A 12,644-nucleotide genomic window follows, 5' to 3' on the forward strand; every position below is an offset into this window, starting at 1 on the left:
TCACACATCTGCTTCCCTGGGGGTTTTTGTTTGGGTTTGAAACACTGTGATAAGGTAATTTTTAAACTGTTGACAATAATAAGTTGCAAAATCTTCAGGCTGCAGGCTGCTGATGGTGAGAGTGAATTCTGTCCCAGATCCACTGCCACTGAACCTTGATGGGACCCCACTTTGCAAACTGGATGCAGCATAGATCAGAAGCTTAGGAGCTTTTCCTGGTTTCTGCTGATACCAATTTAAATAATTGCTAATGCCCTGACTTGCCCTGCAAGTGATGGTGACTCTATCTCCTACAGATGCAGACAGGGAAGATGGAGACTGGGTCATCTGGATGTCACATCTGGCACCTGAGATTGGAAACATAAAAACAAATGTCCGCACAATTAATCATGTTGTTAGACAATTTCCCTGAATAGGAAAGCAGTACTCAGAACCCTGGGCTGTGTAAACTGCTAGTGTTCTCCTTCCTTACCTGGGAGCCAGAGCAGAAGGAGCCCCAGGAGCTGAGTGGGGACCCTCATGTCCATGCTGTGTCCTGAGTGGTTCTGACTTCTACATGAAGTGTGACCAGCCTGTTAATAAGTCTTCTGGGCAGGAGGATGTGCTCTGGGAACATGCAAATGAGCAGGGGATGGGGCAGGCTGGGCACAGCTGCAGGGCTGGCTCATGTCAGTAACTCAGCAGCGACTCAGTGTCCCCATGTGTCCCAGGTAAGATCAGGGTAGCAGAAATTTGTCTGCAGAGAATGTGTTTCTACTGGGGATTATTTTGTTATGAGAGACATTTTTTAGATTTTTTTTTGACAATTTGAAATATTCCTCAAAAGTCGATGGAGTAACATATTTCATTGGTGTATGGGGAGTATTTAGGAGGATATTCTTTTTTGCAGGAAACACATAGTAAAATTGTAGATGATACAATTCTAAGGTCTTTAAAGACTCTCCTTTGATTCTGGTTAGGGAAGGGGGTATTTGTCATATACTTGCAACTTTTCTGTAAATTTATCATTGTTCCTTTCAAAAAAAATTAAAAATAAAATGTATTGTCGTGATGCTACATATATTTGTAAGTATTAGGTAATGATGTTATTCCATTGTTCTTACCAGTATAAGTTCAAGCAATTTACTACAAATACACAAAGATGACACTGAATTTTCTCAGTGCATGCAGCACTCACAGATTCACCATTATCAAGAGTGACAGGTCTCTTTAATACCCAGAGACTAAATGGGCTGCCCCTTATTCTTGTTTTGCGCACCTTCATAGTCTACCTTCTTTTCTGCCATTGAGTATTATTTCCCAATGCTCATCTCTCTTAATGAGGGTGGCCACTGTACAGAGCATGTCCCTGCCATGCACTATCAATGACACTTTCCTCTTTTACATTTTATCAGTGACTGGGGACATCATCTTGACCCAGACACCAGCCTCCCTGTTAACATCTTTAAGAAAGAGACAGTCTTTCATCATGCAACTGTCCATGTACATGGAGAAATCAGTTGGAACCAGATGAAACTGGACAGGAATTTGCAGTCATTATATCTATTATATCTAATATCTCTAATGTGCCCAAAAGTGTCCCAGCCTGGCTCAGTAGCAGAGGAAGTGGATCCAACAATGTCAGCATCAGTGGGCTGCAGCCTAGGGCTCCATAAAATTTTACTGATGCCTGACTAGTGGAGCCAAATCACAGTGCTGTAGCCTGTGCACAAACCTTCCTGCTGCTTTGTAAGCAGCCTGAGTTTTAAGAGAACTTGGTTATATCGGGAGAAAGGAAGAAAGCTCCATTTGTCCTCTAATTGCTTGCTGAAAATAAACTGACAAAAGGAAGATTAATAAGAGAAAAGGCAAACAAAATTCACTTAAAGTGCAGTGGGGCATCATCGCAGGGTGATGACCTGATAAGTCAATGAAATCCAGGTGTTTATATTTCTTTTCTAGGGGAGAGGGAATTGGGAAGTGTAGGCAACTGGGAGAGAATAGATGAGAACAGAAGTGCATCCTCAAGAGAACAGGTAAGCACCTGCCTGGTTAAAGTATCAACTTCCAGTTTCTTCTATTTTTGATTCCTGTTTTGTGTTAATCTTCCCTGATAAAAATTCTCAGGAAGAATTTTCTTGACAATTGGTTTCCTTCTGAAGAATTTGGTTTTAGGCAGATAAGGGATATTTAGGAAAAGTCTTTTTGTGCATTTGCTGCTTTCTAAATGACGTGGGTTTTACATATCATCATACAAATGCAGCATAGTTTGAGATGTTATTTTCTGGATTCCTTTACCTGCAACCCACCTGCCATGATGCTATTCCAGAGAGATGCAGCTACAGACTGAAAAAGCAGTTGACCCCTGAACAAGTGGAGGTTGGGGCACTGACCACTGGTGCAGATGAAAACCTGTGTAGAACTTTTGCATCCCTAACTTAAGTACTAATAGATTACTTTTGACTGGAAGCCTTAGTGATAAAATAGTTGATTAACCCCTTTTTTAGTTATACATATTGTAAGCTCTATTTTTCCAAAAAAGTATGCTAAAGAAAAAAATGTTATTAAGAAAACCATAAAATACAGAAAATATATTTACTACTTATAAAGTGCTTGCTCACAGGTGACACATACAGAAGAAAATATACGTGAATCTGCAAATTTAAAACACAAGTTATTCTAGGGTTGACTATACTATGATGAATGTAGCAGTCCCCATCTGTAATCTAGGGCTTTCCCCTTTATTGTACCTGTGCTCACTTCCAATGGCCGTATATATGTCTTAGGTTCTTTATGATCTTGGGCAGAGAGATCTGCCTGCATGCCTTGCTGGCCAGATGGCCTCGAATGTGCATCTCTTAGGAAAGTGCTATGGTTTGACTATGTCCTCTAGAATCCATCTGTTGTAAAGTTAAATTTCAGTGTAATGGTATTGCCAGGTGGGGCCTATTGGGATGCATTTAGGTCATGAGGGTGGAGCCCTCTAGAGGAATACATTAATGACACAATAAACAGAGCTTATGAGGCTGGAATCTTTTTTTCTCTTCTTTTCATCTGTCATGTTAAGACAAGGCTTTTCTTTCTTTGAAGGAGTCAATGCTACAGGCATCATCTTGAAAGCAGAGAAAGCAGACCTTAACCTGCCCATGCATTGATCTTAAATTTCCCATTCCCTAGAAGTGTGGAAAAATTCATTTCTGTTCTTTGTGAATTACACAGTGACAAGGAACCTGTTATAGCAGCTTGAAATGGAACAAGAGGTAGAGCTCACAATCAGTGAGGACAGGATGAGGTGTATACATACCCCAGCTTCCTCATCTCTCAGGTGGAACAGCCCAGAGGAATTAATCCATGTTTCCACATGTGGGTGATCTTCATTTCTCCTGAGTCAGGTGGGTTGTTGATACGTCTTTTACCTTCATCTTCTGTTCCCTTCCTCATTTTCCTCCTTTCCTCCCAGTGTAAATTTGCTGCCTAAACAGGAATCCTCACTGCTGGTGGACCCGAACTAATATAGTAAAACAAATCATTTATCTTTTCTATGAGAGGTATTTCCCATCTTTATTCTTATCACTTCTCTCTCTTTGACATGTAGGAATATTCAGGAAGCACTTAATTTTTTTTAACCAATCTATTTTAGAGTGAATTTATGCAGTGATTTTTTGTTGTTGTTCTGTTTGTTAAAACAAAAAGATAAGTTGTAATCCACCAACCAGCTGAAAGGTCTCCTCTCCTGGCAGAGATAACTTCAAAGCAAAAAGGAAAACTAGGCTAGGCCATGACTGGCAGGTGGGTTTAGATGTGCCTCATTATACTCTCCTCCCTTTGGAGTTCAGACACAACTGACCAGCATTATCATTACAAAGGAGATCTTTAGACTGACAAAACAGATGCTTTGTAGCAATAAGATACCATACTCCAACATGACAGAGAATAGGCCCTGAAAAAAATCTAAATATTTGACCCTAAATATATTTCTTCATCATAGTCTGAAGTGGCCCTGCAAAGTTGCCTGTAGTGAGGGAAATTTTCATTCTTGAGAGAATCTCCTCCCCTTACTAAGTCTTTTCCAAAGAGTCTGACATTTTTTTTAAATGTCTGATAGGCACCATTCACCATCTACTTTGTCTGCTACCCACAGGATTCTTCCACATGACAAGAACCATGGCTTCCACGCACCCTTATCTAAACTGAAGTATTTCTTTATGATGAATTCAACTCTTTAGGCAGACCTTAACTCTTTCAACCAGTGGTCAGTCAGGAATCCTTTGAATCCATATATGACCTGGAAGCCCCTGCTTCAAGATATCCCACCTTTCCAGGACAAACTAATATATATCTTTCATGTACTGATTTATGTCTTTCCTCATAATTCCTGTCTCTCCAAAGTGTTTAAACCCAATGTGTAATCCTATCACCTTGGGCACATATTACCAGGACATCCTAAGGTTGTGTCACAGGCCATAAGCTTTATCTTTGGCAAAACAAACCTATAAATTGATTGAGACCTGTCTCAGATACTCTTTTGTTTACACTGGGTCACAAACTTAAAAATCCTCTAAAACTGTCTACACATCAATAAATCTACATTAGAGACAGTGGAGTAATCATATCTTAACAGTTAAAGCTCACAATTTAAAGGAACCTGAGTCTAAGATTTGGTCCAGCTCTCTTGTTTCATGAAAATACTTTGACATTTTTTAAATTTTACTTTTGAGAAGGACAATTTTGGGGAATATGTTTATGGCAGTGGAATGAATGATGTCCCCACCCCAAAAGATGCCCATGTCCTTGTCTCTGGAACCCAAGTGTTATAGGAGTTATTAAGAAATTATTTTAGGCAGATGGGGAGGAAAAGGGGTCCTTGGGAAAGTTTTCTTTCTATTAAAGCCTCTCCAGAAAAGTTTATTGTCCAGCAGGAAAGCCCTGGCTCATAGGGCCAGGTTGGCAAGCTTTGATATGCAAATTCTGCCCATTAGAAACCGAGTCCAGCGAAACATGGCGATTCCCACCATCTTCTTCCTTTCTCCCACATATGCCTGGCAACATGGCTGCCCCCACATATCCCCCACATATGTTTTCTGGTGTCAGTTTTGGCAAGAGACAGAGAAAATTTTTCTGAGAGAAGAGCTAGCACAAAAATTCTTTTTAGCTAGAAAATCTCTTGGGTAAAATGAATGATTACTTCTTATACGATCTAGGTATCACAGAGTTTAGGGGTCAGATCTTACAGCACATGACAGGAATAAGAGGGTTTTGTTTGTTGGTTTGTTTTCATATTAGGAGGGAAAATTAGATTTTCAGTACACAATCTGTGAGGGACAGACTGAGTCAGAGCTATTATAAGAGAAAGAGGAGATGTGGAAGGAGTCAGGGAAATGAAACGTGTCCCTGCTCCCAAATCAAAAATAAAGTCATTGATTTCAGAAGGTGAAGCAAACCTCTTCACCTTCCATCTTCTTAGGAAGGATCGAATTTTTCCCAGAGTCCCTGCCCCTCCTTTACTCCCCTGACATTGCATTGTGGAGCTAATCACATGTGCCCTTAATCCCTGCTCCTGTCCCAGGCTGGAAGAGGCTCACTGACCTCGCTATGCCCAGCAGGATAGAGCTGGTGCCCTAGACACCAAAGGAGAAGAGGATGGCTTCTGTGCAGGTGATAAAGGCTTTACCACCCGTTACATTTCAGTATTATTCTAAGTAAAGTTGTGTGGAGAGGAGTGAACATATGGGCAACTTTACCTGGTGGGCTTGGAAGAGGCCAGGCTCTGAGAATGACAATGAATTCACATTTCTAATTTGCCAGGTGGCAAATGCTAGCTTTCACAATTATGGAATTGTGGGCTTTGAGTTTAAGAACAAGACAGACTTTCAGGTACTGCAATAAATGAGAAGATATTTGGAATAGGGTCCTTAGCCCAAGGCTAAAGTCAGGCTGGAAGTCCCTGAGAACTGCCAGGCACTGGCCCTGAGCTGTGGAGGAAGCATCTGCTCTCCTGAACCACAGGGCTGAGGACCTGGGAGGAACCACAGGCCCTGCCCACAGGGCTGCCTGGCAGGGGCTTGAGGGAAGGAAACTGCTCACAAATTCACAGGCACTTCTTTAAGCATATATCCCACAGCCTGGGAAAAGTGAAAGTCTCAGGACCCAGACCTCAGGACTGGCTCTGTGTTCCTGGGATGGGTGCTGTCAGCTGTGCCCTCCCTGGTCCTGAATGACTGGGACCTTGTTGGAGCCAAAGAGGGAGGGTCAGCAAACGTCCTCAAAGTCTTTACTCAGCCTGACTGTGTTCTGTTTGGAAAAAAAATGACCACATATCACACAAATAAATGTAAAATTATGTGTGTATGTAACATGAATTTCTAATATAAACTTTACATATTGAATACACATAATCCTTTAGAAATAAGTTATATTTCTGTATTTGTATATACTATGTATCTGTTTATGAAAAAATGTGATATATGTTTATATATAAAGAGAACTTTGATGGCTAGTATAAGGTATAGTTTTAAACTTTAATAAATCGAATGTGAACATTGAAAATGAACACCAGGTACAACACCTGATGGCCCGTTTCTTACCACAGTCCCTGAGAGTGATAAAGCTCAGGACCCTCTTCCATGTTCCCCTGGGCTGAGAGAAGAGAGCTGCCCATTGCTGAGGATGATGAGTGACCTGATGTGGGGTGTGGGGAATCACAAAACAGCAGATGCCCAGGAGATGGATAGTGAGTCTGGGCTCTGAATGGAGAGAAGTTTTTCTCCAGAGCTCAGCATAGACAAGTCCTCTTCTGGTCTTTCCATCAAAGAAAACAGCACATGTGGCTCAGAGGCTGCATGGTCAGGGATGAAGACCCTCCAAGGCTCATTTCCAACTTCCCTTCTGGCTGGGGTGATGTGGGATCTCTCTGCCCAGCTTTCATGGCTCACCAGCTGCTGGGACTCTGTTGACAATGGTCTATGTCTACTCCATGCACAAGCTTCTCAATATTTGACATTTTACTTTCTGGTCTCCAGTAACCACGACTTGCCAACTATGAACCTTCCACAGAGATTCAAGGAGTAGGGCCAGAACCATGGGTTCAGCAACGTGCCGGGCCATGTACATAAGAGAAACAAGACGTGGCCCGCTGAGGTATGAAGTGAGGATGAATTTACATCATGAATTCAGAGTAGGAGGTGGGAGAAAACATCCTGACATGCTCCAGGCAGTGATGCCCACAAGATACACTAGAGGTGTCCATAAAGGAGGCGGGAAGAGGATGTGAAGCAAAGAGGGGATGTGAATTCAGAGGTGTCGCCAGCCTGTTTCCCTCAGAAGATTTCAGACCCTTAGCAGCTCCTGTGCAGAGCCGTTGCTAGGGAAGATTTGTGCATGACAGGGGACAGGAGGAGGGAACACCTCCCTCTGATGGCATCTTGGTTGCTGATGGCCAGAGTGACATCTGTTCAGGACTGCTGCCCCTGACCTAGGAAAGGATCACGTCCCGCGGGGCAGCAGGAGCCAGCGGGAGCTCAGAGTAAGGCCTGATTTACACTGGTGCCAGACTAGGATGCTGTTCATAGTCCAGCCAGCCCTGCAGGTGACAGTGACCCTCTCACTTGGGACACAGGGAGGGGGCTGGAGATGACATCCACACAACATGCTGACTATTATCCAAGTGGGAAGCAAACATGCAGATGCCCAGATATTAATACGAAGCAAGCAGTTCATTCAATTTGATGCAATTCTGATCAGAAAGAGAAAAAGCAGGCTAACCACTTCATCATCAAAGAATGTTCATGTTGAGTAAAACTATCTGAGGATGAAGCTTCAGTCCCCCTTCCTCACCAGGCAGTCAGAACAGAAGGTGGAAGAGAAGAAAAGATGGGTCCAAAGTCCACAAGGTGCCTCCTGAGGCTGATCCTGCTCAGATAAGGTGGGGGCAGTAGATCGTCTGCTGGGACTGCCACATCAAAATTCCCTGGGCTGGATGGCTTAAAGGAAGGCCATTTACTTCTAACAGTTTGGAAAGCTGGGAAGTCCAAGATAAAGATCCAGAAAGATCTGCTTTCTGCTGAGGACACTCCCTCTGATTTTCAGATGCCACCTTCTGTCCATGTCCTCACATGGCCTTTCCTCACTGCATGCATGGATGTTGGGGGTGGAGGAGAGCTCAATGGGGTCTCTTTTTATAAAGACACTAATCTTGTTGAATCAGGGCCCCACCCTTATCATCTCCCTTAACCCCAATTACCACCTTATATGCTTTATCTTCAAATGCAGCTATACTGGAAGTTACAGATTCAAGATAAGAATTTCTGAAGCACAATTTGCTCCATAGTAGGTGGACTTTGGGGACACAGCCAAGGCAGGCATGAAGGCAAGGCTGGGATTCTAGTCTCAGAGCACAGAGCACAGAGCACAGAGCACAGAGGTGGTTCCCACAACTCAGGACACTGGCAGCTCCTCCCAGGTACTCTAGGTAACACAGAGACCACATTCCAGCCTTAGGGGCTATTGATAATGAAACATTATCACTCCTAAGCTCTCCCAGTATTTCTATGATCAGGCTTAGATGTTAGGGTTATTATGGGGTTTGTCTACCATCTAGTGTCAGGATTGTGGCTTAGCATCTTATATAGGATTGCAGATGCTGAGTCCCAGTGAGTCTTGACTGTGAGTCTTTTCATGGATATTAATGAAGGGGATCTCAGGCCAGATTCATCCATCACCAGGCCAGATTCACAAAATAATTTCTCTTGTCAGTAAACTAGTTACATAATTGAGGACAAAAGATATTCAGAAAAGTTATTTGTCACAAAACTATTATGAGCTAGATTCTATGACCCATGTGAGATGTCAAAGGTTTTGGAAGAAATGATGGGCCACGAGGAATCCTGTAGGACCTAATGACAGGGGTGAGAATGGGAAGCACAGGGTGCTGTTCTGGAACTGTCATCCCAGTCTCCTTCCTCCCATGCAACAAACCATTTCAGGGCAGCTCTAAGGACCACTGCAGCTAAAGAGGTGAAAGGGGAATCTTTCAGATGCCCCATTGTCTGAAGTCATTGAGCCTGTGTCAGGATCACCTCTACTTGTATTTCTAGGATACCTGAGGTGTTTATCCAGGTACAGCAGGCAGTGTTAGGTGTTGGTGATTACATGGAACATCCATTATGTTCCACGAGAACGTGCCCATTGTCATGTTGATTGTGCAGTGAGGTTGTTTCTTGGTCAAAGTGAAGTCTCATGGAATATTCAAAAACATGACATAAATTCCTCTCGAAGGTGGCCATGGTAGCCCCAGCATCTAATTGTGTGACACATATTTAGGTGTCCAAGAAGCAAACTATTCTCATAGTCCTTTTCCCTGCACAGGTTATCCTTTAATAGTTCAGTCACTCAGTTGCTATTTTCCTGACCAGGTAGCTGGGTTGTTGACAATGGCCCATGATTTAGTGGAAATGGAATAAAATATAGTGTAGGGACAGTCAGCATGGCTACAGTCATTGCATGTAGTTTGGCCCACTGGGTAGAATGTCCATGTTCAGTGTCAGTCAAAAGATGCCATTCCCTGGCTTAATGGTGGTCACACCCAGTGGATCCACTGGCATCTGTTTTGTACAATCATCAGGTCCCCATGCCATACTGACACAGGCATGTCTCTGAATCTTTGGCTCATTGTGGCCAAAGGAGAAGCTAAATCATCCCCTATGGGTCATTCGTTCCCTTCTAGGAGACTTGTCATTTGTTTATAGGAATTCATTCCTTTGCACATGGATCCTATGTGAACTGGGTTAGGGAGAATTCTGACTGCATCATTTCCATTTAATAATTTGGATCTGTTGGGCCTTTCCAGCTTTATTGATTGTGTTTCTAGGCACCAAGGTGAGAATGGGTAGTTAAGGTAGTGGCGTCATGCCTCATACTCTAGCTCTGAGACACTCAGCCCCTATCAGTTTCCTACAGCAAGCAAGGAGTGGCTTTTCAAAAGAGGCACAACTGGTGTCTGCTGTTGCCACAGGCTTCAGTCTGCATGCATAGAAATGGTGGACACCTGGATTTCCATCAAGGAAACAGGCTCTAAAGGTTTAGAAGATGTGCCTCAGTCATGCCTTGTTGAACAAATTCCAAGGGTACCATTGCAAAGGGCCTCGTTCAAGGATGGCAAGTTTGTCCATCATTTTAACTAATGTGACAAAAAGAACACCTAGGTAAGGTTTGTCCCCAGTGCACAAAAATACCTACTAGCTTGTGGGTCTCCTTTCTTATTAGTGGATGCCACCAGGACCAACAACGATTAACTATACCTGGGATACCTCCTCGTAACTGTACCTGGGATACCTCCTCGGTTTCATTTTCAGGTGGCTTTGACATTCATCCTTCAACAGTCCATCGTTGGTCTGCCAAAGTGGGTTGTTCCACTGTGACACCAGGCTTTGTGACATTTTCATCTTTTTGTAGCAACTATTAAATTAACTAGGTAGTGTTCCAATTTCCGTTGAATATGCAGTCCTGCTTTTGCTGAATAAGGTTCTGGGGCTTGGGAAGCTTAGGAGGCATGCAGGAGTGGATATGCCCCACTCTCATGCCTTGAATACTTAGCTATGAGTGGGGATAGCCCCTCAGGCAGCAGTGATGTTCTGTGGCACAGCAGCAAAATGTCAGTACCTCTGTTGCACTCTGCACTGAGAGTCATGGTCACCAGTTCCCAACATGGCTCAAAGGGAATGGTCCACATGCAGATCAGGACATGAGCACATACTCACCACAGGATCCTCATTTGTCCTGACACTTTCTGATGTCATCAGTTTAATTTTTTCTGAGGGGACGTGGGAATATTGACAGGTGGATTACAGCATATAAAAATCCCAGAGAAGTCTGAATTCCTTTTTTTTCACCTTTTATCTTGAGAGGAATATAGGGCCAGTAGTCTCTGGTGGAGACCGTGGCCCTATTCCTTTGTCAGTGCCTTTCAGACAAAGACATTTGGGTCTGCAATGTGGCTTAACCTAACAAATACACCAATCAGGGTGCATAAGACTTCCCTGGCCTTTTTCATGTCTCTTTTGTAGAGAGTGAGCCTCCTTTTCTGTGAAGGCCCTTTTTACTCATTTTGGTTCCTCTCAGATGCTTCAGAGACCATTGAGAGTATCTTTCTTGTCTTATTTTGGGTGACTCAGGGTCCATCTGATTACGCAAAATTACTGGGATTACAGGCTTGAGCCACCATGCCAGGCCTGGAATTTGTTGTTGTTGTTGTTTTTTTTTCTGATCATTTTTAAATTTTCTTCCTAGTTACTTATCTGAACTTACTGATAGTACCTGACTTAAGATAGTTTGAGTTATGGTTTTTTGACTTTCAGATGATGTGAATGTGATATGCATTCAAGTAGAAATAGAACTTCTAGTATTCATACAACTATTGTATTTTCTCTTTCAGTACAATATTCAATACATTACATGAGGTATTCAACAGTTTATTGTAAGATAAGCTTTGTGTAAGATAATGTTGACCAACAGTAAGCTAATGTAAGTGTTCTGTGCACATTTAGGATGGGATAGGCTGAGCTATAATGTTCAGTGGATTAGATGTATTAAATGTATTTTCATGCATAATATTGAAAAATCTGTATCTCACATGGTGTTTGACCACAGATATCTCTGCTTCCTTTTATTTTTAACATCAATCTTTAGTTTGAATTTATAGGAACTGCACATGTGTCTGCACAGCGAAGTGGTCACCGATGATTTGAGACATTTTGCTCAAATATCTGGAGTGTATACATCTATCTTCTGTCAACCCATCTGTGTGTGGTTTAAAAAGCAAACTGCATACAAAATGCAGCTAGTTCCTATCTCCCTCTGGTTTTACTTTGCACAAAAACTCCTGGTTCTCATCACTCATATCTATAGCTTCTAGGTCACTAGGAATGTGTGTAGAGATTGTTTCAGCAATATGGGTCTATGTTATCCAGGAATCTGCTATTTACTATCAGCAGATGCACTACTTGCCCCAAACAGGGCATCATCTTGGACTAGTAAAGCTATGGGTTTTTTCTGTTCCTATCCTGTGGAGTTCTCCACGTTTAGCTGGAAACACTGAAGAATGTTTTTCCACTCCTTGGCTTTACTCAAGTCTACCCGCTTTGGCAGCAAGCTGCCAGTTTTATTTGCTATCCTCACATTGCTAAAACTCCAGTTCTGTAAATCATGCTGACTGACCTGGGAATAAAAGGGTGCTGTCACAGGTAAAAAGCTACATACAGACTTTATCTGTCCTTACTCAAAGTACTAGTACTTTTTTTATTCTATAAAGAATATGTATCCTTAATTACTTCATGGTTCGCCAGTTTTCAGAGTGCTGAAAGAGTTTTGATATTTCAGCTTTAAGAGTGTGTTTGTTGTTTATTTTTGCACAGAAGATTTATTAAACTCTTTGTGATACCATAAACAGAGATGTCTTCTAAAATGCGATTAATAGCCATGCTGAAATGGAATGAGGTAATGGATTAATATAAGTCATTTTGGACTTTAGAACGTGAACTCCAAAATAGCCAAATAGAGCAGAGATGCTAAAACTGTGAGGCCACCCCACTAGCTGTCTGTCAAGGAAGCAGCTGGTATAATGAGGAAACACTGAGGGTCTTGTTGAGGTTTTTGTTTCAGGTTGAATCACT

General features: G+C 42.4%; 1 gene segment (V, D, J or C); it reads right to left on the reverse strand.

Moving 5' to 3' along the window:
* LOC112604949 lies at positions 1–536 on the reverse strand. The segment is given in 2 exon segments: positions 1–347; positions 473–536. Coding segments are annotated over 2 exon segments (402 nt in total).
* Positions 537–12,644: the final 12,108 nt, after the last annotated feature.

Source organism: Theropithecus gelada, chromosome 13 (assembly GCF_003255815.1).
Source record: "Theropithecus gelada isolate Dixy chromosome 13, Tgel_1.0, whole genome shotgun sequence".
Lineage (NCBI taxonomy): Eukaryota > Metazoa > Chordata > Mammalia > Primates > Cercopithecidae > Theropithecus > Theropithecus gelada.